This window comes from Peromyscus eremicus, chromosome 8b (genome assembly GCF_949786415.1).
Source record: "Peromyscus eremicus chromosome 8b, PerEre_H2_v1, whole genome shotgun sequence".
Taxonomy (NCBI): Eukaryota; Metazoa; Chordata; class Mammalia; order Rodentia; family Cricetidae; genus Peromyscus; species Peromyscus eremicus.
In genome coordinates this window covers 53,828,956-53,854,702 of record NC_081424.1, presented here as the reverse complement: position 1 = coordinate 53,854,702, position 25,747 = coordinate 53,828,956, and the positions used below count along the sequence as shown (strand labels likewise).

The following is a 25,747-nucleotide window of genomic DNA, read 5'->3' as shown; positions in this document are numbered from 1 at the left end:
GTCTCGTGTTTGCCTAGCCCTATAAACCTTCCAAGAAATCCTTACATAATTTGCTTCTCTATTTTATTGCGTTATTTTCTGAGATAGAGCTCCATGTAGCCCAGGACTGTGTAGCAGTGATAACAGGCATGCACCTCCTCACCCAAGTGTATTCGGTGCTGCACAAACATGAGCCGTGTCCTCAGTCCTGCTTTTCTATGTTATGTAACAGTACTCTTGAGTGGTCCAGACAAAACCTCAAAACCACCTGAAAAACACTATACCAATAATCACTCTGTCATTATGTGTGTCATGCTTGTTCTATCCGAATCTTGAGAGGTGTTTCCCAAACTCTCAGCGTGAGGGAAACAGCGAGCGGCCCTGTAAACTTCTCCATCACTTCCCTCCCATCTTGCCCAGCAGGAGCCAATCATCTCCAGCCAGTCCTCCAAGAGCTCCTCCCTAGCACAATGACAGTGGCAGTGACATAAGGACTGTAAGTGTAGAGCTCCAAGGGAACCCTATGCTTACAGAATCCACGCAGCAGACACCGAGGTGCCCCCTCCCTCTGTGTATGTGTGGTGTAACTCACCGAAGGCCACAAGGCTAGAGCATGATAAAGTTGAAATGTGAACCCAGATCTATCCAGCTCTAAACCTAGCTTTCCCCTCTACTAGGGTATTCAAATTTCTCCACTCACACGGATGGTACAGACAGATTTAAGATGGCCCTAACCAAGCCACACATATTTCTGTGGTAGTGAAAATGCTTTCCATACTGCTGAGTGAGGGAGCCACTGGCCAGAGGCCAGTACATGCCAAGTACTTTGAACATGACCAGTTGTGGTGGTTTGAATAAGAATGGTCCCCATAGGCTCCTATAATTGAATGCCTAGGGAGTGGCACTATTTGAAGAGATTAGGTGGTGTGGCCTCGTTGGGGGTAGGTGTGGCCTCGTTGGGGGTAGGTGTGGCCTCATTGGGGGTAGGTGTGGCCTCGTTGGGGGTAGGTGTGGCCTCGTTGGGGGTAGGTGTGGCCTCGTTGGAGGAAGTGTGTCACTAGGGGTGGGCCTTGAGCTTTCAGGCCAGGCCCAGCGTCTCTCTGCTGCCTGTGGATCTGGATGTAGAACTCTCAGGAACCTCTCCAGCATCATGTCCGCCTGCACACTGATAACAGACTAAGCCTCTGAAGCTGTAAGCCAGCCCCAATTAAACACTTTCTTTTAAAAGAGTTGCTGAGATCATGGTGTCTCTTCACAGCGACAGAACACTGACTAAGGCACCGATGTAAGTGATTTTAAATTAATTTAAAAAGTAGCTACCCGCGGTCAGCGGCTACTGTAATCCACACAATGGGTGCAGAGAACTAATTTATAAGGTCACTCAACTTTCCTTTCTACAGAAGAAAAAGGTACATCTAGTAAAAATTTTCAATTACTGGAATGTATCCTGAGTATACTGTTTCAAAGTTCTCATTTTCAAGTAAGAAGGCGTGGACTACATACAAATCAAAATTTTCCCAACTTATTTGTTCTTTAACTCAAGAAATAAAAACAACAGCGAGGATTCAGATACTTATAGTTGAAACCAGATGAACTTTGACTCTGCAGCTGAATCCTTGGGAATGCCAAGGCTTAAAAGCCTTAAAGGCTCCATGCTCCTGTCCAACAGGAGAATTTCAGGATCCAACCAGCCTGTCGAAAGCTGGAGGGACCTATAGCAAGGACATCCGACCCATACTTTTCTGTCTAGCCGGTGGAGCCCACGCATCAGGCTGAGGTGCTGGGGGGGTCTTCTTTGTATAAGAAGGAGAACACTAAAATCTAAATTTGAAAATAAAGCCCATGGGCTTCAGCATGGAAATCTCTAGGTTGTCACTAGGGGGCAGTGTGGCGCATTACTGGAGACCTCAGGGACTTCGGCTTTTCAGCCAGGATTTGCCAGTTTGGAAACAGGAGTTCCTGGCTGAGCAGCAACAGAGATATGGGTGTGTGCGCGCATCAGAAGCAAACAGAATCCACACTACCACCACCACGAGAAGGAAATCATACTTGAATTAAAATGTTCTTCCCATGACCACACTGATTCTCTTCCACCATCTGAATTGAAACACCCACAAAGTGCACCCCCCAAAAAAGCTAGGTTACCCAAGGACTTCCAGGAAGTTGAGGTAGGAGGTGACAGACCACTGCGGGACTGGGCTCCTCCTCCAAGAATGACAGCCCATCTCCCCTCTCCCATGGTGGAGAGGCTCATGGTGGTGAGGGTGGGGCTCCTGTTAGCAGCCCAGAAAGCCACACGTGGCAGAACCAGGCAGGTGGGCCCAGCGCACAGCCAACCAGCACACAGGCCGACCCACGCGCCACTCACCGCAGGGAAGGAGAGCTTGTGAGTGATCTCCCGGTAGTCTTCATTCCTCTCCTTCACCTGAGACTGCCCAGCCGTCAGGTGGCTACAGATGAAGCAGAAGCTGGTGCTGTGGAACTGAAAGCGGATGCCCACAGCACCCTTGTTCCCCGCCTTTCCCCCCATGCCAGTCTTCACGGTATCGATGGCCACATCCCTGTAAAAAAGGGCATGCTCTGTCAGCAGTGGGGAAATAGAAACCTATTCTACCACAGAGAAAAGCCCGTGGCTGCAAGCTTGGAGAGCGATGTGGTCAAGTCCACGGTGGTCCTGCTCACCGCCAAGCACTACATCTCTGTCAGAAGCACCCGGTCCCCCACCAGTCTTCTGGGAAGCTGCAGACACACCATTCCCAGGTCTTCCCTAGTCCTCTCCCAGCAGAAGCAGTAGGGGTTTCACTGATGTGCCTCCCATACCCCTCAGCTCTCATGTTAGTGTATACCCTATGATATGGCCGTGGACAATTTTGAGAGCTAGGAAACGGCCCTTCAGCTGATCTGGGAGTCGGACCCATAATGCCCTTCTCCCAATTCACTGGGGATGCACACCCGTGTGTAGGGCCCCAGGACCAGACTGTTAGCTGCTTAATGTTTCTTTAAGCAGGCCATAGCTGGAGACTGCTGTTACACCTGAGAGCTGGGAGACAAGCTGGGTGATAACCTGCCCAAAGGTTGAGTCAAACAAGCATGTGGCCAAAGGGCAAGAAACTGAGGACAAGGTGAGGAGACCTCAGGCGGGTGAGGAACACCTGCCATTCTTCCATCTCGCCTCTCCTCAGGACTTATCATTAACCTTTACCCAGATTTCTCCTAGTCAACTTGGGGCATGGTCAAGCTGCCCTAGTAACACAATGGCAGGGGTAGGGCCTTAAATGTGTTTTTAAGGTAATAGATTACGAATGCAGAGCCTAAGGGCCACCATAGGGCATTCCAGTGGTCCTCTCTATATGGAGGTGCTTGGCCAGGTCTTGGGCTGCTCCTTAGCAATTGTAACCCTAATGCCACCGGCAAGACCATGTAGCAATTAGGAGACAAAGAGAAAGCAAGAAAAAGGCAAACTCCTCCAGTGTCTTACACACACACACACACACACACACACACACACACACACACACACACGCTCTTCTAAAAGACACTTATTTCCTAAGTTCCTTACACTTACAAAGCCATAATCATGAGGTAAAATGAATAGGATTCTAGAGGAGGTGAACTCATCGGTGTTTCCCGAGCAGTCCACTCAGCACTTGCTCAGAGCATTCCTGTCTGGGAAACGTGAATGCGACGCCCGCTCCTTGCCCTGCCTGAGCTTGCTTGATATCAGTCCTGACTCCTCCCAGGAGACCAGTTTCCTGAGCTAGGATTTTCCCGTGGTGGCTTTACAATTGCCAGACAATATCCAATTCAAGCCCATTTTCCCTCAGGAGTTTTGCTCTGTGTGTTGAGAATAAAGGCAGGTCCTGTTTTCCTGCTGGAGTCGGAGGAGGGGGGCACCAGGAGGAAGTCACAGAACAGCGCAACACGGACTCACAAGCCCCTGTCCCCCAGACGCTCAGAAACCAAGTGCTCTTACCTGATGAACGGGACATGGTACGGACGCACAAAGATATAAAGACAGACGCCCACCAGCTGCGCTGAAGTCAAGAGGATGTACCTATGAGAACGGGAGATGGCTTTCTGGAGCTGCTCGCCCCACATCTTCCTGTTGGTGGTGCTGAAAAGGCAAGGAAGTCAAAGATGTGGCACGCTGCTAGTAGAGAGCCCCCATCTCCCACTGCCAACCCCTCAGCCCTCCACCTGTCTTTTCTCCAGGTTCGATTTCACGCTGCCTGTACCCCCAAAATGAGTGCCAGGCATCAATCTTTCCCATGGACATCTACACATTTTTGCTTTCTTTTTTTTTTCCGAGACAGGGTTTCTCTGTGTAGCTTTGCGCCTCTCCTGGAACTCACTTGGTAGCCCAGGCTGGCCTCGAACTCACAGGGATCTGCTTGCCTCTGCCTCCCGAGTGCTGGGATTAAAGGCGTGCGCCACCACCGCCTGGCCATTTTTGCTTTCTTTATATTTGTTGTTTTCAGTTATTTTTTTATTTTTGGGGTAGTAGTGAGGCTTGACCCTAGGGCACTGTGCTTGCTAGGCCGGGAAACTACTACTGAGCATCCTCAATCTTCTTTTCACTTTTTGAAGCAGTAACTCATTAACTCGCCCGGGTTGGCTTTGAACTTACTCTGTAGCCCAGGCAGACCTTGATTTTGCCATCCTTCTACTGCAGCCTCCTGAGTAGCTGGGGCGACATCGCTGTGACACCAGGCCCAGCTCTGACAGTATTCTATACATCACAGTGGCTCCCCCGACCCCTGACACCCAGGCACAATAAGGACCTTCTGCTAAGACCTCCCAAAAGCCTGCTTTATTTTATTTATTTTAAAAGCTCCTTAAGGGTTAGCACAGTGGGTAAAGGAATTTGCCACCAAACCTGACAACCCACGTTCAAGCTCCAAGACTCACATGGTGGAAGGAGAGAACCAATTCCCGTAAGTCATCCTCTGACGGACACATTGCACTGTGGTGTGCTGGTGTGTATATAGACACCCACATAATAAATACATGTAATCTTAAAAATTAAAGAGTTCCTTGAAACAAGACTGGGTCACCCATGGGGGTGAATGTCTGGTTGACCTTCTGTCAAGTGCTGATTCAGTGGTTTGGGGTCTCACCTTCCTGCCTGGTGTGAAGAGGAGCACTTCTCAGCACCCACCACGGGACCCTCTCTCTCTCTCTCTCTCTCTCTCTCTCTCTCTCTCTCTCTCTCTCTCCCTCTTCCCGAGACAGCGTGACTCAACCACACACAATGCCCAGGCTGGAACCCTTCACAAAAGACACACACCAGTGCCTCCTTCTGCTTAATCAGCAGGGGAAGAGGACCAGAGCACTCCATCAGCCAGTGTGTGCAGGGAATGGAGCCAGGAGGACCCAGAGAGCCAGAGCCATGGGCTGCTGGCCCAGAAACAGGCTGGCTCTAGGAGTGCTTGGAGCCCTGATCCTGGCAAGGCATCTGATCCAGGGACACCCTGCTCTCCATGTCTGGCCCTTACCTGGCGTTGACAATATTCCCTGCACTCGGGGACACCCTGCTCTCCATGTCTGGCCCTTACCTGGCGTTGACAATATTCCCTGCACTCAGGGACACCCTGCTCTCCATGTCTGGCCCCTTACCTGGCGTTGACAATATTCCCTGCGCTCAGCTCCACCATCTCCTCAAACCCCACGGCAAACACGTCAGCGGGGCTGCCATCACCTGGGGAACAGGGCGAGAGATGAAAGGGGTCAGAAGTACCAGACCTCGTGTTGTTGGTTCATAGGGTTGCTTTCCCCCTTCCTGCCCACACCTGCTTAGTGCTGGAACTCCCTGAACCTGGCCACTCACAGGGGGCCAGCCACCGGAGCCTGCCCTCACTCCCCTCCTGTGCTTATAGCCCACCCCACCTCTGCCCACCCCTATATTCAGCCTGGAGCAGCTTGTGAACCTCTCTGGACCTCTGGCTCTTCCTCTACAAAGGGACTGCCATGTCACCAGGGAATGTAGCATTTAAACTGGATACCACAAGTAAAACACTTGATTCAGCCCAGTCCCTCAAAAGAAGAGCATCTTTTCACCCTTCCTGGTGACATGTCTCTCCAGCCAGATCCTAAGGGACCGGGGAACAACATTATTTCTCTTATGTATTTTGTGATCCTCGAGTATTTTTCAGAGTGACCTGGGGGTGGCTGCTTGTGGTCAAGGGAGACACTGCCGCCCAGGGGCCTCTGATGTAGTGTGCTGCAGATGCCTGGGCCGTCGAGCACAGTGAGCCTGGAGCCAACTCTACTGTCTACAAAGGAGGCCAGTGCTTCATAGAGTCCCTGCAGCCATGTACTGGACCTTCCAGACACTTCTTCAGACACACATGTCCCTGAGCCATCAAGACCAGTGTTCCAAACGCAGGAAGCAATATGGCTCTTGCCAGGGAGGAAGGAGCCTATGCAGCAAAACTCCAGCTAGCTCTCCGCGTCCTTCTCTACTGGCTACAGGGCACCTTAGCTGAATGGGCTGAAAGCTTGAGGCTGCCCCTCTCTCTCTCTTTAAACACTGGCTTTCCTCTGAGCTAGTTGGCAACAGTAAGGTCAACGCACCCTCAACCCTGAGCCTGCTGGGCTTCCAGTGAGGTGACCGCCATCTTCCCCAGTAACATCCCACCAAACAGTCATCAGTGTGCCTTAACCACCACCCTATGGCACAGGCAGAAGAGGGCCACCACGGCATTAGGGAACTCTCCTCAGTGAGGGGTGCTGAACATCCTCGGCAGTACTGGGCTGCCTCCGGTGTCATTCAGAGGACTTCTGGGTACTTTACCCATGCTAACACAAGCCACCACTGATGTGAGGATGCCAGTGACCCTGAACTGTAGACCCTGATACCTTCCTTCCCTGAGGTGAGGGCTGCATGCGTATGTGACAAGAGAGGCTGCCTGTATTGAACCCGAGTCATTCACCACCCAGGCGTGGACCTGTTCTTTGGTTTGGAATGCAGAAAGCAGCCAGGCTTCTGAACGAACACTACTACAAGCTAAGTAACCCTTATCAAACCGCTTGGGATAGAGGAGTTTCAGAGTCTGAATTCTGGAATATCTGCACCCATGTAATGAGATATCTTAGGGATGACACCCAATTCTACACAAGGAATTCATCTGTGTCATCCACACCCACACCCACACCCACACAGTAGTTCTACACATTTTCAGTCTGCTGTGCTTGGACTGTGACTCATCATATGAGATCAGGAGTGGAAGACTCTCCCCTGTGACACTGTGTCCCCGCCCCCATGTGACATCACAGCAGTGCTGAAAAGTTTCAGCTGCTCTAGCATTTAGGATCCCAGAGTTCCAGATTGGGACTGTCCAGGATGGCACAGGCTTGGAGAAAGACAGGACTGTGGCCATGTCCAACATCTCCCACCAACCTTGCTCTGGCCAGCTCCTGATGGCAGCTCAATCTAGAGGCCACACCTACCCATGACAACTATCCTGTCACTTAACCGCGGACCACAAAATCTCTGCATGTTTAGAGAAAGGCCAACTATTCCCCAGAAACTCCTCCAAGTACTTGGAAAAGAAAAGGAGTCTTGACGTTAACCTAATACCACTAGTCAGCATTCATGAGACCGTGGTGGTTTTTTTAACATTTTGATAAATAAAAATGCAAATATCAACACTAAATTTTACAAGGCAATGTGCACCGAGTCAAGCTGCTGTGACAGGTTATTGGGAGTCCTACTCAGCCTTTCCCAAGTTACCATCCTCACCCTGAGAGTCCACGGCTCCTGAGAGCTGGGGGGCATCCAGAAGCCAGTCCGTGAGCTCGGCTGTCCCCAGGAGATTGCTACGGAATTGCTTTCCTCCATTCACGTTCCAGGTCCCCACAGCAATTTGGACCCGCTTGAAATTGGTGAATTCTGACTGGCGTTCAGTCATGGCCTTCAGGATCCTGGGTGTCACTGTGAGGAAGCATAGAAGGCACATGCTTTCTACAGCCCAGACTGTAGGGACCCTCTTATACTGTAAGAGGGATAGCCTGTCAGAGAAGGCCACTCATGAGCCGTAGACAACCGACCTGAATGTGGTCCAGAGGGAGATGACAGAGGGCAGATACCCATCCTAACCACTCCACTTTCCTGTCTGCAGTTAAGTCATGAAAACATGGGGCTGGAAATACACCTTCCAGCTATAGTTATAGCGGCATGTGGCACCCAGTGACAGGAGAGCTCAGGGGAAAAGCCTAGCACTGACCCTGCAGCCCAAGATCCTACAGAATAAGACACAGGAATGAAAGGGAGGCCAAGGCTGGGAGATGGTGGCACATCCTTTAATCCCAGCAGTCGGGAGGCAGAGCCAGGCGGATCTCTGTGAGTTCGAGGCCAGCCTGGGCTACCAAGTGAGTTCCAGGAAAGGCACAAAGCTACACAGAGAAACCCTGTCTGGAAAAACCAAAAAAAAACAAAAAAAAAAAACAAAAAAAAAACAAAAAAAAAACAAAAAAAAAAGAAAAAAGAAAAAAAAAGAAAGGAAGGCCAAACTGAATAACCGTGTAACTAATGTGTCACAGATACAAATAATGGTATGGGAGATACACACATGTATATGAAATGGATAGATAGAACTTTAAACATCTTATCAATCCAAATCTGCATTTTTTTTTGCAATTTTTTTTTACCTTCCCCATCCCACAAGACTGTTTTGTTTATTTCACCTCAAACCTAAGGCATTAAAAACCAAAACATTGCATCCATATCTCTATCTACTTAGAGATCCAAAATTTACCCACAGTTTTAAAAGCTAGCAACTTTAGGGGCTGGAGAGATGGCTCAGAGGTTTAGAGCACTTGTTGCTCTTACAGAGGACCTGGGTTTGATTCCCAGCACCCGCAGAGTGACTCAAACCATCCATGACTCCAGTTTCAGGAGATCCAGCTCCTCCTTCTGGGTCCTAGATCGTCAGACATGCACATATGTACATGCAAGCAAAACATTCATATACAGAAAACAAAATAAATATATTTAGAAAAAAAATCTCTAAAATCAGTGACTTAAATCTGTTTGTCACTAAATGAGCTCACAACGGCACCTGGAGTTGGCTCCAATTTTCCTGAGTTGGAAATTAAACCCAGAGCAGACATTCAATATCACCTTGGAAAGCTGAGTGTTCCTCAATTATGGAACAATGAGAAGTGAAAGGCCCATATAAAACTATTTTAACTTGGGTTCATGTATTTTTCCAAAACATCAAAAGTTTCTAAAACTTAATCATTCTTAAAAGTCAACAGCTGGCTCTGCCCTTCTTTTTTCCATTAGAATATTAAGTCCATGGCCTCTAAGGAATAAGAGGTCATGAAAAGTTCCCTATAGAAATCAGGCCTATTGACACAGAGTTTGTAATCACAGATACTTGGGAGTCTGAGGCAGAGGGATCAAAGGTTCAAGGCCAGGGTAGGCAGCTTGGTGAGAACATATCTGAACACAAATAGTAACAGGAGGCTAAGGGTGTCCAGATCCATGGTCTAGCACTTGTCAAGTATGTGCCAGGCTCTAGGTTTGATCTTAAGCACCACTACCACCACCACAAAACAGGGCAGAACTCGCCCCAATGAATCCTGACAGCTCTATGAGATTGGACGCACCGCCCACTCCAGGGCTCAACAACATTCTTTATTTCTGAGGGGCCCTGCGGGACTTGAGCATCTGTGGAGTTTATGCCAGGGAAACAGTGGTGGTTTGAAAGAAAATGGCCTCCCAAAGGGAGTGGCACTATTAGGAGGTGTGGCCTTGGAGTAGGTGTGGTCTTGTTGGAGGAAGTGTGTCATTGTGGAGGTGGGCTTTGAGGTCTTATATGCTCAAGCCATGCCCAGTGAGTCAGTTTACTTCCTGTTGCTACATATTAACATCTAGCAGCTCCTTCTCCAGCACCATGTCTGCCTGCATGCTGCCATGCTCCCCACCAGGATGATAATGGACTGAACCTCTGAAACTGTAAGCTGCCACCTCAATGAAATGTTTTCCTTCATAAGAGTTGCCGTGGTCATGGTGTCTCTTCACAGCAACAGAAACCCTAACGAAGACAGGGACCTAGATTCAGTGCTTTGTGGATACGGAGGGACAATTGTACAGGGATGTCAGGCTGCTTAGGTCAACTGATCCAAACAGAACACAGACCAGAAGCTCCATCTTAGATCACGTGACTGGGTGTGGCCTCTCATCCACTGTCACCCTTGCCTCCTCAAACCCTTTAGGGCTGTGGACACCCCATGCGAGGGCGGGCACACATTACCCAGAAGGGCCGTGTTGTCCAGCAGCATCCTTCCTTTATCCGTGGACTCTTCGTTGTAGACATCTCCAACCAGCAGCAGCTTAATGGCCTCTTGCTTCACCCCATCAAAGAAGCTGGACTGGATGGTACGAGACATGGACCGGGCCCCATCCTTCAGCTTCCCCACCTGCACGGGCACAAAACCTTGCTGAGAGGGATCCAAGGGGCTTTCCTTCCTGCCCCCTCAACCTGCCCCTACCTTGGCCTCCCAGCACCCCCGGCCTGCCCCTACCTTGGCCTTTCCTTCCAGGGCCCTGCTCCCTGTGAACACCTTGCTCAGGCCATGCCCATTCAGAGACCACATGGCTTTGAAGGACTCCACAAAGCGGTCAATGATGGGCTTCGAATTTAGCCCCAGGCTCTCAAGCTGTAGATGAAGGACCTGGCAGAGAGACCAATCACGGTTATCACTGGACACCTAGAAAAACCTACTGATGCCTCTGAGTGAGCACCTTATTCATCAGACTGCCGACGAGGAACACTGGCTGCAGAGAAATAACCACAACCCCCCCCCCCCACGCAGACACCCTGACTCCCTCAACATGGCTTAGACCATCTTCCCAGCCCCTCTGTGCCTGATGCCAGGTCAACCAACATTACCGTCAGGAGGCAGGGGGAGACAAGAGATGGCTCAGAGGGAACTGTAAGATGTTAGCCAGGCAGTTAGGGCCACAGTGGCACTTGGGTATTTCCTCGCCAGGCTTCAGGACCAGTCATCTCAGCCAGTCTCACACTGCCATGGCTCTAGGGTGTATTTAAGACTATCTCTATGCAGAGTATCTACTTCTTAAGGGCACCTGGAGTCTTTGGGTCACAATGTCTGGGTCGCATCTCGGTAGGCACATGAATAAGTACATCAATGACAGGGAAAGGCATATGTATGGTGGTACAAGCAGGAAGCCACCAAAGAAACCGCTCTAAATGTTCCCCCTCCACATCCCTGTCACCTGACCTATCACTGGAAAGTCAACCCAGTAAAAGCATTCTTGCCCCACTGACAGCACAAGCCGTGACAGAAATGGCCCCAGGAACTCACCTCAAGGGCAATGAAGCACTGTACAGTGTTGGTTCTGTCCAGGCAGTCGAGACAATTCATCCGCAGAGTGCCTTTCTGAAAACTTAGGGCCAGGAGACATGGAAGGATCATGAGATGTGCTTGGAAGACCAACAGCTACAGCCCATGGCCTAGGTCTGTCTGCTCCCAAGGAAACCTTTTCCCAAGAGAGCCTCCGGTCTCCTCCCTAGCAGCTTATCGGCAGCCCAGGACACATCCCAAGAGATCCTGAACTGCAGAAGTGGTGGGCAGGCCCAAGAACACACTCTCAGCAGCCCACACCCCTGGGTCATTGTAAGCACAGTTGGTCCTTGATATCTACAATGATGACATTCTACAGCACTTTATGGATAGTGCTAATCCCCATGTCTCTGACATTGTATCAGCTGGTCAATGACCTTGCTTGCATGTTTTTGATCAAAGACACACACTGGTAAATAGACACAGGCAGGCAAACCTGGGATGGTGCAATTCAACCTTTTGTTTTTCAAGTTTATGTCGATTTGACAGGAAATGGGTTTATCAGGCAGTGATACCACTGTAAGTCGAGTGGCATGGCATACTGCTGTTTCACTAACATGATTCTCCACCAACCACACTGCAACTCTGGTCTGAAGGAAGGTACCCAATGTTTCCTCTGCAGGGAACAGCCTTGCTGTCTCGTGTTTGGAAAGCCAGGTGGCACCTTGGCACTGAGGGTAAACAGGGACATCACCCGAGAGAAGTATAGAAGTGTGGAAATCACAGTCGTAGGGAAACAGTGAAGAGGTACTTTTTACAGTAGGAACTGAGACAAGGCGGCAGAGCATGGCCTTGGCAATGCCCTGGGTGGTCAAGTTTTCACTGTTCCGCATGTGCCTGTGAATAATGATGGTGAACACGCATGCAGTGAGGAGACTCTCGGGGTGCCGGGGAGTTTTAGTGAGGAAGTGATCTCATAAATCTGAGATCTCCTGATGATGCACCATAGTTTGAGGAAGCTGGACCTTCTTTAGGCTCCACTTATAACAGGGTAACTCCCAGCCCACTGATGTAGCACTCTGGCTTTATACCAGCTCACTGCATAGGTCCTGTCTCAATGTGGCCAAGTCAGGTCTTCTGAAATCAGGGTTGTTGGTTTTTTTTTTGTTTTTTGTTTTGTTTTTGTTTTGCTTGTTTGGTTGGTTGGGTTTGTGGTTGGATGTTTCTGTTTCTGAGACAGAGTCTCAGGTAGCCCAGGATAGCCTAGAACTCACTGTACATGACCTTGAACTTCTAACCCTTCTGTGTCTGCTTCTCAAGTGCTGGAATGACAGATGCACATCGCCACACTTAGTTCTGCCTGATGCTGGGGACTTAACCCAGGGCTCCGTGCATGCTAGGCAGCAGGCACTCTACCAACTGAGCTACATGGCCAGCTTTGAGCTCAACGTTGTAATTCAGTCCTTTATGTTCGGACATGTCTTTTCCCAGAAAATCAGGCATTACCATCTTCTCACTAAATTCAAAAGCATATCTCCAACTACAGAGGAGGGAAGAGAGAAGACAGGACCTCCAGAAGCCCAACCTCACAGAGCTTCTGATTCAGGGAACCTCAGCGTAGCCAGGCAGCCAGGGACGGAAATGATTTTTGTTGAGATGCATGACCTAAGGCCCCTCCATGCCCTACCCCCAACCCCGGCCTCCAGACTCCTCCCCAGCAGGAGTCTGAAGCCACACCGAGACTCACCGTGGACTTACATTCTCGCCCTTCGCAAACACGCCAAAGTCATCCCAGTGCAGCTTTAACTGAGGCCTCAACAGGTTCTCCAATTTCTCTAGCTTCCCGCCTTTGGCAAACTGATGGAGGTCAAAATTGATCATAGGCGTGTCGCCCGCGTGGCAAGAAGCCCAGAGCAACTTCTGAAAAGGGAAAGGGGAGGGTGTGAGCACACCCACAGAAAAGAATGGGAAGCAAAGGCAAGGCGTGACCGTGGTTTTCCTCCAGCGGCTTGGGTGCTTTGGGCCACCAACCGTCACCCGCTAGAGTGAGTACATCAGCCGGTAGACTGGCCCTGACCTTGGAAGGAAAACACAAGACCAAAGCCTGAGGGGCTGGAGGGCGCAGAAAACACAAAGAACATCTTGCCTGCATAAGAGCAGAAGGTCCCCTTTGGGCAAAAGAGCCCGCAGTAGGGGTGTCTCTCTGGGGGACATCCCACTCTTCCTGGGGCTCGGGGGGCACAGGTGAGGGAAGGTTAAAGCTGTTCTTCAGGTGGCCCAAGTGCCCAGCCCTCAAGAACAGCGACATGTGGCAGGCAGCGCAGCTCATAATCTAGCTCCTGTTGCCCTGGTAACCAGCCTCATCCAAACAGGCATCAGCCCTAGGAGGGTGGGGGGGGGCTCAGCAAGAGTTGAGTCTCAAGACTGAGATGGCCGGCAGGATGTGTAGAGCGGTGAAGCCTAAGATGGAGGAGATGTTGCCCCACCTGACTCAGAGTAAAGGTGGGGGGAGAGAGAGAGGCACAGATCAAGGCTATGGTTGGGTCAGGACACGCCTCACAGAAGCAAGGCCTCCTTTCCCCACGCAGCTTCCCTAGCCTGCCTGCCTTCCTCAGCCACCTGTCTCTGGACCTCACTGTATTAACCCAACACCTGCCCAGCCAGAGGAGCTGACACCTCCGAAGAACTAGGAGGACTCTGGATCGCTCCAGCCAGCCAGAATGCAAGTTAACACGTTCTGCTACCTTCTTGTTGGGAAGAGAAGCCCGTGTAACTAAACAAAGAACTTAGTGGCCTTGCCCAGCTGTGGAATGACAACCTCTGGGGCCCAGGCTGCCGGCCAGGCACTGGCTTCTCTCTGGTAAGGGATGCTCGGGCATTAGAACCATGGCCTGTCTCCAAGTAGAGTGTTAGTTCTACCTGCCCAGAAACCATCCTTAACTCCTGGGACATCTCTGTCCTCTGGGTATAAAGGAGGACTTCACTTCAGTGCCAGGGCACGGCCACTGGCTGGGGGAGGGGCCGAACGTGTCCTTGCTATAGTTCAAGCGTGAAAGATCTGGGTTTTTTTGTTGTTGTTGGAGAGAGATTTTGAGACTGGTTTTCTCTCTTGCCCCTTTCCCCTCACCTTCCTTAAAATAAGCAGCTGGCCTGCGCTGCCAGGAGAAGTGGGAGGAGGTATTTCTTGTGCTTGTTGCTCATAGCAACCAACTAAACAGGAAAAGCAAGTCTAGCCAAGGAGAACAGGCAACCAGGAGCTCCTGTTCCACACATGCAGCTTTTCCGAACAGAGAGACATGAGCGCTCCAGTTGGATTTGGCTTCCTCCAGCCAGGGGTTAGGGGTCAGAGGTCAGGGTGGCAGTGGAAGGCACCAAGTTCACATATCTACCAAGGTGACCTTAGGGTGTCTCCACAAGGGACTTCTTTGAACTTCAAATAACCAGAGAGCCATTTCCCACTAAGCAGAGCTTGTGGAGCCTCGGCAGGATGGTGGAGACTGCCTCAGTTCACTAACAGTCAACAAAAGACCGCCAGCTCACGGGTTCTGGGGCTGAGAGACCTGAGTGGAGTTACCCGCTCCGCCTGCTCCCTCACCCTGTCGAGATCCACTCTGCTTCGAACTGAGCGCCCAGGAATTGAAAGAGGTCTACCAGGAGCTGGCACACGGCCTCCCCTGGCAACCCAAACGTGACCATGAAACTTGAAGGCCATCCAGGCAGAAGGAAGCCACGCGGGGTCTGCTCTGAACCGAGAGACTCAGAGCAGCAACTTGGCACAAATGCCATGGGTGGCTGGCAGGTGGGGCCTCCGAGGTGTGAGGCCAGCGCCAGGCTTCCTTTCTGTTCCGGCCTGGAGTGCAGCTCCTTGAGGGAACATGGAGTGGGGGGTCAGCATGGAGTGGGGGGCCCTCTCCGTCCACATAGAGCTTGGGAGAACAGTTCTGTTTAGAGATTGAACAAACTCTCCCATCCCTCAGCTCATGGAAAGTACATTTAAAGTATTAAGAGCCAAAGCCATCAAGTGCTGGGCTCCAAAAACCTAAGCAGGGCGCTTGCCCTTCTCAGTAGTCACATGAGCAGGGCTGCCTGAGTCTCAAGACCCTTGCATGTGAGTGGGCCCCCCTCTGCCCCCTCCCCACCCAACCCTGGCTGTGGAGGAGGGTGAGCGTTACCTTGAAGGCCCTGTTGAGCACCTCCTCACCACCTCTGCTTCCCAGCAGGTTCACGACCACCTGCTTCCCATATTGCTCCTTCAGAAGCACCATGTGCCTGCAACGGTATCGGGGTTGGCGGTGACTCCGTGGCACCCAGGCCAGGCAGCCTGCACCTCCATCTCAGCATTGGAGGTCTGGGACCAGCCATGTCCCTTAATCCCAAGTGCACAGCGGAGAAAATCCCTTCCTCCTGGCCGCCATCACTGCTCACCTAAAACTCATGGGGTGTAAGTCAGTCCAGGCTGTTTGAATGGAAGTCTCTGGGCAGGAATCATGTTTAGTGTGTGTGACTTTTAGGTGAAGCTGCGTTGGCCTTTCTATCAGGTACCACCTAGAACGCCCCCATCTTTTGTGAACAGCCATAAGGGTTCAACACACACATCTCCAAAGTTAACCCAGAGCTACCTCTTTCTCTTGGTTGCTCCTCCTTTTCCCAGTTAGAAACGCTGGAGGATGAACTTCAACTTCTACCCTGGAGGCCAACTGCCTCCCAGGTGCTGGGTTTCACTGTGAAACCCAAATTAGATGGAATCACAAAATGGGCAGTACACATTTCACCTTCAAGTATTACAGAGGCACCAGTTCTTAGTCTTTATCACAAGTTTGCTACAAGTAACTTTATTTTTCCTTGGGTTTAATACAGCCCAGGCTGGTCTCAAATTCACTACATAGCCAAGGATGGCCTTCAGTACCTGATTTCCCAGTCTGTACTTCTCACATGCTGGGATAACAGGCATGAGCTACCTTGCTTAGCGAAAGTACCTTCATAATTTTAATCTTAGAAATGGTTCAATGTTGTGCTTTTAAAAATAGGAAAATACAGTGCAAAAATCAGACATATCAATAGAACTTAATAGCATAATTTTTCTATGTAAGTTTTTTATGTAAATATAAAAAATTTTTACATGTAAATATAGAAAAGAAAGAATGTTAAGTTATACACTGTGATACTAAAAGTGGGTGGAATGTTAAATTTGTTTTTCTTCTTTCAACGTTTTTCTCTCTTCCAAGTTCCTACAATTTATTTTCTGACATTTATTTTATAAATACAATTATTTTTAAGTTTGTAAAGAACTATTTTTAGCCTGAGAATAAAAAAAATATTCTCCTGCTTGGTGTTGAGTGATATCACGTGATATAAAAAGATTTAGAAATGGGTAGCTTTATCTAAGCTTATCTGCTGACTAGACGACCCCAGTGAAGGGTAAAACTCTTTCCAAGGCTGCTAGTTCCACTACAGTGAGAGTCTTGGCAGCCCAAGGAAGGGACAAGAAGGGATGGGCATGGAGGGTCTGCTCTCAGGGATTTCCCAGGGAAGGTGTGTCTCTTCCTGAGGTTCAGACATGTATGTCCTGTCTCTGCTGAGGAAACGTGGGTTGCTGACTGTGCCTGTCACTGGGTGTCAATGTCCCACGCTAGCCACACATCCAAGCCACATCCTGCCACACGGATTCTCAGAAATAAGACCCATATGTGCCTGGTCCCTGTCTGATCTCTGTTTCCCTCCCAACAGGTTCCAAATTCCAAGGGTAGAAGAGCTGTCGTCCTTTCTTGGCACTGAAGCTGACTCTCTGGAACAGATCCTGTGCTCTCTCATCTGCACCACTCAGCTCAGCCTCCCTGAGCAGGGAAGGGGTAAGAACTAACAAGCGAAAGGAGGCGGGACTCGGCACCTGGGAGGTGATTCTTCTTTGTTTCCCTTTGTCTAAAAATAAGACGATATTTTTCATGTCTGTGATGAGATGCGCCATTTTGGCGTGAGGAAGGGTCTGTTGGGAACAAACCCAGCAGGACACTGTCCTCTTGTTAGAATTTTAGTCTACACTTATGACATCCTGGGAACATCTAGTATGGACCAATGTCAACCAAACTGACTCCGTGTGTGTCATGCTGAGAACACCTGAGCGTGTTCTGGGACAAGACTAGATTACACAAAAGAGCCTGTCATTTATAGCAACTACTAGGGTGTCACAGGTGTGCTCACATTACCAGTGTTATATGGATTTCAAAAACTATATAAGCAAATGCAAAACCCAATGAAGCTTCCAGAGGAATGAATAAAGTATTCAAAGTTAGAGAATTTTGTTAAATTTAAGATTTTAAAAATTAAAAACAAAACCTTTTAAAGAAGGTACTACTGACTATTCAAATACAGATTATAAACAGCTCAGGCTAGCAATGGTTTTCCCTAAGCAGGGTGTAAAATGGTATGTTATGGTCTAATTGTCTTTTTTCTTTTAAAATGAAATGTATATGCTAAAACTTTTATCTAGGATACATAAATAATTGATAATGGGTAAAGTCTGAGAGGGACTTGGAAGTTTGCATATTCTTTTACCTTACACCTTTCTATACTTTAAAAAAACTTAATATGTTACTTTTAGCTAGAAATAGTACTGATATAATTCAGATTATCCCTTATTGACCAGGGGTAATTGGTGAATCTTCATTCTAAGAAGAAACTGACAAGATAAAATAATTACAAAGTGCTACCTATACACTGATGAGTTGATTCTCAAGGAGATTTGAGAGTAAGCAAAAACCCCATTTGGTGACCTCCTTTCTTGGGTAAAGGACCAAAGCCAGGGGCAGATTTGATCCAGGACTGGGGTCCCCTCCCACTGTCCTGCCCCTTGCCCGGCCATCTGAATGGAGGATGGAAGGTCTTGGACAGTCCTTGATGGTCCTTACCTTTCAAAAGCAGGGGCGTTGGCCTCTAGGCCTCTGTGTAGTCTCAGATGATGGGAGCCAACCTACAGAAAGATAGAATAAGAGGATGACGACAATGATGTTCACTGAGCCCAGATGATGCCGTTCTCAGTCCGTAGCCAGGCTGCATGTGGCACCTGCCTGGCCATCTCTGTGGCTCAGGCCCTGCTAAGGCAGGCCCGGCATCCTTGACTGTGCTAACCACACTCCCAACCTTGCAAGGATTGGTATCCCCAGGTCTACTCTGCAACGGTGAGGTCCCTAATGATAGCATGGACCATGCCAGCAAAATTCTCCCATTTCTATTCTTTTTAACAAAGCCATTGTGACAAGCTCCAGTACTGGACAGGTCTGCCTGTCTCCCTGAGTCCCAGCCAGAAGTCCCTTCTGTGGCATAAGTGGCACCTGAGGGCACAGCAGAATGCACTACAGTGTCCAGACCCAGGCTCTAGAGCTCTCTGTCTAAACATTACCTAGGCCAGACGTTGCTTAGTTACCGAGTGCTGAGTCAATATGTCACTGAGTACCCAGTCAGGGACAAAGTGAGGAAACGGAGTCCCCAACCTAGGTGATTCTCATCTAGCTATAGTCGCCGCCACAGAAAGATTCCAACAATTCTGCACAACTTGGATTAATACAGTGGAGACTGCACTGGGACCAGCGGCTCCAGTGTGGCATGAGGATCTTCTCTATTGTGCGCCCTCTACCGCCTCAGGGGAAGATAGGCCATAGGGAGAAAGCCAGGGCAGGGGCAACAACCAACAGCAGCAGGAGGCACAGCCCAGCCCAGAGTGGAACGGGATGGGCACAGGCATTATGATCATATCACCATGGCTAATCTAACGTCAATGCTAACAATGAACCCATTCTTGGGAACACGTGGGAATCCAGGGCTCCACCCCCACAGGAGTAACCAGGGTAGGAGATGGGTGGAAAGGACCGGAGTCTCAGCCAGGAGGTTTCAAAGCGTGGTCCCTGAGTCCCCGGGAGACACGTTAGAAATGCTAAGTTGCAGGTCCAGCTCAGATCTGCTGAGCCGAATTTCTGAGGGTGGAGTTGGGAATGTGTGTTTCACAAGCCTCCAGCTGATTCCTGATGCATGCCCATTGTGGTTTGGCAGCATGGGCTTTGACTCATTTCCTGTCTCTTGCTAACCCCTTCTGCTCTGGTTACAAAAGTATGTGAGGGCCCATCAGGGAAAGAGCAGCTTGGGGCTGAACCCACAGGGCAAAGCTGCAGTGAACTCTGGGACTTCTGGGCATCATGGCTTCAGGTCGAAGCCCTCCATTTCTAAAGTGGCAAGGGCTTTGGGTAGGAATGGGAGAGAATGAGAAGCATTAGTCTGGGCTCCTCAGACCCCGCGTCCTGTCTCTGCCGTCTCCAGCTCGGCTGTTCCTTCCTCCACTTCTGGCCCATTCTAACACTGTACCACATCGTCTCTTTCTGGCATCACCTATTCCTGGTGTAAGTGTGCCGGCAAGTGTACCGGCAGGCTTGGGAAGGAGCTGCAATCGGCAGAATAAAATCTCCATTGGCCCCGTGTTGCTTTTTTTAATGTGCCCCTCTCTCCTCCACCTCAGCCTCTCCCCCTTCTGGCTAAAGGACCGATGATCCTCGCCTGAGTCCTACAACCATTCATTTCACCCCATAGCTTTCACAACTGAGTTATAGCCCAAGTCCCACGAACACCTTCTGGGGTCACAGCAGAGGTTGAGCTCGTACTCGGGAGCCCTGGTAATCAGGAGCATCCTCTCCAGGCTCTGCAGTGCCCACTGCTTCCGCCCAGAGGCTGGCAGCACGCTCATGTCAGCAGCTCCCCTTGCGGTCTCCTCAGGAACACTTCTGGGGGTTCTGTCTAACCGTACTTCACCCCGAAGCTCGTTACAACCATGGCCGAGCATGTGGCGACTGCCCTACGAGCTTACCAGCCGACCACGGCACAGCTCTGCCCGGCTCGCCGTGCTGAGGCCACGCTGGCAGTGCTACCGGAAGCAGACAAACGGAGCAAATCAGCTCCCTTCACCCCCAGACCTAAAAAATGGCTCACACGGGGGACCCCAAACACGAAGCCAGTGCCATTCCCTAGATATAAACCTCAGGGGCTACAGCGATGCACCTGCCTTTCCTCGGCCAGGGCTGCCTCGCTTGCCCGAGTGGTTCTAACCCCCAAGTCAATCCAAACGAAAATACTGAAGGACCCCTTCTGGTCCTCTGAGTGGTCCCTCTTCCCCCCTCCTGGGTCATCTGTGCTCAGATCTCAGCCTTCCTCTGTCACAGCCCTATTCATGTAACACATGTCACGTGTCTGTCCCTTGCTCTTTGAAGGCAAGGGCTGCATCTGACTCCAGATGTCCGCTGTACACAGAAAATGCTCCATCGGTGAGCCTAGGACGTCTGACTTCCTATTAACGTGAGGCATAGCAGAGAGACAGCCAAAGACGTGTTCTTTATGTTACACGGCTACATGGGAGTCCTTCTGAAGGGGAGAGAACTCTCACCAGCTAACGTACACAGAGCCACACTTCTCCCAACATGGCTTGTATTAGTATTAGTCTCCATTTACTCCATTATTATTAACCACAGCTATCATTTTGAGTACTGGGGGTGGGTGTCTAAACACTATGCTAAATTCTAGTATGTATTATGATTTTTAATCCTTTCTATAACCCCTTGAGGACAGGAATTCTTTAAAGAACAGTAAACTATGGCTTAGCAAAGATACAAATGTCTTCAAAACACACGGTTGTTACCAAGTGGGATACCCATGTCCCTCTAGCTTCACAGCTTACCCCCTGAATTCCTGACTGATGGCCTTGCAACCTTGGTTGCTCCAGGGATTGGGACAAACGGAAGCTGTCTTCTGTTGGGCTCACCAACCCCATGGCACCCATTACACCCTTGGCTTTTGTTCATTTCAACTTGGAGGACTTTTCCTTCCTTCATTCACCCCAGGACCTTCTGTGCCGTATGTAAGCCATCTCATTTCCCTATAGTGGGATGGAGCAAGCATACAAAGAGGCACCAGTACCACCACATTCCCAAGGACACGGGAAGCAGCATTTGAGAGAGAAGAGATGGTGCGGATGAGATGCCCTAATAATCTCCTCGGCGTCTTTCCTCCACTCGGTTCCATCACGTGAACTTCAAAGTCAAGACCAGAATCACGTGTGGCAGGCACGTGTCTGCACCAGTCACAGGGATGAAGATCCTGCCACTGCAAAAGGAGTAATCTCTCCCACACAGATGAAATGATGAATACATTCCATCACAAGCTCTCCCAGAAGAGCTTGAGTTTTAAGGGTCAAATTCTTACTGGGGTAATTATAAGCAGCACAGCTATCTGCATGGGACAGATAAAATTATTAAATGTGCATGGTGCCATGTAGACTAGAGATGTAGGAGTCTGTACTGAGGGCATCGTGCCCATGACTCCCTGCAGCTGAAGCATCGTCCCCCAGCCTCCTTTGTCTTCCCCAACTCCTCCTCATCCCTTGCAGGGTTCATATTCCCCAGATAGCCCCCAAGAAATCACCGCATTGTAATTTAGAACACACACCATTCCCCTGCACATCTGTGCATTTTCATCCCACCTAGGCAAGAAGAAAGGGCAAAATTGAAAATGGAAAAAGACAGGGGAACTAATCAGGATATACTGTATGGGAACTGAAACTATTTTCAATAAAAGTGGGGAGGGGGAAGCAGCAGAAGAAAGACAACCAGGACTAATCTTAGCCTGATAGTTGCTACTGGATGTCTACTACCATGTAGAGCTGCCCCCACCTCTCTGAAGATGACATCACTCTCTTTGATAATGGATGGTATTTAGAGTATAAATACAGGTATTAGGCCCCAAAGTTAGCAAATCCCAGATAAGACTTACGACTGCTAGCCTTTTAAACCTGTGTTTGGAGACACCATTGAGGCTTTGCCAACGGACAAGTGTTAGGGATCTAAAAGGGTTATGCAGCTGCCTCGACCCTGCTCCGAGTCCACCTGAGGCACAGTCATACCGTGACTACACAGGCTGTGTCCACAGCGCTGGAGATCAAAGTTACTTTACACAGGGAGATGGCCAATGCTACCTTGTGTTTTAGATGAAGAAGACCAGAACACTGAGAGGCCTCGCAATCAGACAAAAGATCCTCAAAGGAGCAGGAAGATGCTAGGGGATGACCAAAGGAGAGGAGACAGAACCCTGAAGCATCCTACCCAAGAGCTACAAGAGAACCTTGGGAAGAAAGTGAGATTTGCTCCTCAGCATCCCTGAATGTCCTGGGAAGACAGGCAGGCAGACAATGGAAGATTTTCCAATCATCAGAACCCCCAGTAGGACCTGGAGCATAACCTCTCTCTCAGAGGTCCAGGAGAAGGGATCCCCCATAAAGATGGGAGGGTGAGACAAATTTCAGAGTCCTTTCAATGTTCTAAGGCTGTCATGATCAATTTTTGGGTTTCTGGTAAGTTTTGCATGAATATAACGTAGCCTCCTGGATTCCTCTGTATACTGTGTTCACGTGACCTGTGTGTCTCTTCACACAGAACTCAAAGGAAACCCACATCTAGAGAAAAACAAGTTTCAAGCACCTTCAAACATCCTGGGCTATAAAAGGAGCTGTCCCAGGGAATGTAAGCTCTGCCAGAGATAGATAGGGGTGGGTCTGCAGGTAGGCAGGGGCATTATGCTTCAGCCCTGACTCCTAGATCCGAGTCTATAGAGACAGGTGGTAGGCTGAGAGTTTCCATGGCCTGAGTTGGAGCTGAGAAGAGGATGCCATGGGTGTCCTGGCAATGGTGAGACACTTCCAAGTCTGAGGCGGGGGTGTGGCTCAATGGTAGAGCTCCTGCCCAGCCTGCAGGAGGCCCCGGGTTTGATTAGCACTAGAGAAAAACAGACAAAACAAAACGACTATTCTAATCTTAGATTACAGAGCTTGTTGTTCACTCTGTAAATGCTAAGGTGTACTGAGCTGTATGCTTTCTGGTAGAAAAGTTCTGTCCCAATACAACTGTTTAAAACCCAAAACAAGACCTCTGGGAGCTGGGCGGGCATGGCGGTACAGGTCCGTAATTCTAGCACTTGTTAGGCAGAGGCAGAAAGAATGCCACAAGTTCAAGGCTGGCCTAGGCTCCATGGCGACAGAAATAGCAGTCACAGCAACAAAAGCTCTTTGGAAGGCCTCCAGGGGAATTTTCCCCTGTTACAAGCAAACGCAGCTCAAACCCTTTTCTACCTCTCAGTGCTACTGGGCATCCGCATATACCTAGAAAACAGAAATGTCAACAAATCCTTACCCTCACCCCAGAACTCAGGACCTGAATGAGACGCTCCATCTATCCATCTTACTCTAAGAGCTGACAGGGATGTGGCCAGGACCGTCAGCACGGCATAATGTGCTGGCAGCCCTGGGGACCGGTCCAGGCTGGGCTAAGAAGCTGAGCCCAAAACCGGGCACTGTGAGCCCTGCTGTGTCAATCATTCCTGAGAACCTGGCACATGGTGCTCTTGGCCTCTTGGGCTGCTGGCTGACCATCCAACGCTCATACCACAAGAGCCCTGGGTAAGAGAAGCCACAGACTATAGACCCAGGGAGAAGCTTTCTCGGGCACTTTGGTCCCACAAGGCAAAACTGAACCAAGCAAGGAGGAGGAGGAAACTCCAGTCCACTCTCCCCAGATGCACCTTGTCAGAACCCACTTGAGGGAACAGCATGCCTTTCAGTGACAACAGCTGTGTCCTTGGACCACGTCCCCAGTCCCTGAACTCTTCTCAGGACGCAGAAGCCAAATCCCCCTGGCACTGCCCAAAGCTGTACTTTGGATGGCAGGAGGTATTTTTAGAAATCACGGGAAAGCTTTGCAATCCTCACGTGGCTCCACACAAGTACCACAGAGTGCCAGACCCACGATGTAGCCACCAAGGGCCCAGCAGACCCTCCTGAGCCCTCGAGGGGATTCCCAGCTGCCAAAAAATGTTATCAAAAAGCTCAATTTAGGGTCCTATTTAAGCCAATCGCACCCAAGCACTCTGAGTCACCTCCTCAACAGATCACTCACTGCACAAAGTAAACAGCTAATGTATACACACAATTATACCCAGTGTGCGTCTTAAACACTCCCCCCCCCCCATAGCTTAGGCTCAACAGAATTGGGCCGAGGAACGAGACTATAAACACCACCATGAAAGAAACGTTTAAAGAAACAAACTCCAGCTACTGAGAGAGACCAGAGGTGCGCAGACACAGTGGAAAGCCTTCTGTGTAAATGACCTACCTGAAGCCCTGGCTGCTCCCAGAACAGCGGAACAGAGCCTCGGATCTGCACAAAGGACGACACTCCATCATCCATGTAAATCGTCTGCAGCACAAGGGAACAGAAAGAGAAAAGGGACTCGTCAATGAAACTGAACGTCCTGGGTTGTAACGGGATCCGGTGCCTGTGACCTGACACCAGCCTGGAGGGGAGCCGGTGGACTTTGGTGCCCTCTGCTCTCTCACCTAGCAGGGCTGGTGCTGCTCTGTCATCTGTCACCACCAGACAGTAAGGCATGGGGCTATTGTCTGGACTCTGAGGAGGGGGTCTGCACTCCCCCACTCCCCCACTGGGCACCACCTTACCTACTTCTCTGAAAAGCCTAGCACCCATTTCCTACTTTAGAACAAGAAGCAGCTGTGCTGGGGGTTTAGCTAAGACTCTGCAGAGACCTCTGTTTTTACCTGCTCAGTAACTAGGGAGCTATTGACAAAGGACTGAACCAAATAAATCAGCTCTACTGAGTCTTGCTGACTGCACCTGCCACGGTTGAACTTCACGGCACAGGCCAAGGCTCAACTTGAACTTGTCTGCAGTCCCGGGGCCTGTGCTACCAACTAGCACACACACAACAGTTTTTACAATACACAGACCCCTCGTAGAAATAAATGCCGCTTAATTAAATTAATGACAATAACAGCCCCTGCTGACCAGTTCTGTAGTAGCCTAACTACCTGCCTCCAACAATAGAGGACCGAAGGAGGGTTTAAAGGACACAAAAACACAGTCCCGAGCAGGCACTGGGATGGCTGCAGTAGTTATCAGATGGTGGCCTCTATCTGTGCAACCCTACCCTGGCCTGGCAGGGCCACCACGGGCGCCACTGCGAGTCTTTTCCATTGCTCACTGGCCTGCTCTCTTACAGGGTAGCTTTCCACACAGGCTACATCATGCTCAGATCACACATGCATTAGTAATTCTTCAGGGGGAGGGGGCTGGGCAGTGAGACCTGAGGTCCTCTGGACCACAGGAATGCCACAAGCCTGGTATCTATGCTGTAAACTGTAATTCTAGCCTTAGTCTCCAGAGGAAAATCCACTAGGTTGGAAACATGCTGTCTGTTTCTAGGTATTGGCTACCAGCCAATGGGCTACCTCCATTATTCTATTTGCTACACCACTAGAAGGCCTGCACTTCTAGATCAGGGACACAAGACTGACTGGGTCCCCGACAAGTTAGTAAACATGTTACCTTACATGAGGTAACCATTTACAATGCCAGAA

At 49.9% G+C, this 25,747-nt stretch overlaps 1 protein-coding gene and 1 long non-coding RNA gene across 2 annotated transcripts in view; one reads left to right on the top strand and one right to left on the bottom strand.

The window, feature by feature from the left end:
* Positions 1-25,747, bottom strand: part of Synj2 (synaptojanin 2) — a 101,617-nt gene that overhangs the window by 16,710 nt on the left and 59,160 nt on the right. Inside the window, 11 exon segments of the mRNA XM_059272814.1 lie at positions 2,348-2,540; positions 3,953-4,093; positions 5,596-5,677; positions 7,721-7,912; positions 10,239-10,404; positions 10,510-10,659; positions 11,314-11,395; positions 13,040-13,212; positions 15,465-15,561; positions 18,198-18,259; positions 24,486-24,569. Of these exon segments, the coding sequence (XP_059128797.1) occupies positions 2,348-2,540; positions 3,953-4,093; positions 5,596-5,677; positions 7,721-7,912; positions 10,239-10,404; positions 10,510-10,659; positions 11,314-11,395; positions 13,040-13,212; positions 15,465-15,561; positions 18,198-18,259; positions 24,486-24,569 (1,422 nt within the window).
* On the top strand, positions 13,668-22,795 carry LOC131918628 (uncharacterized). Its single transcript, XR_009381032.1, has 3 exons — positions 13,668-13,794; positions 17,020-17,141; positions 22,310-22,795. It is a non-coding gene; the product is annotated as an uncharacterized LOC131918628 (long non-coding RNA).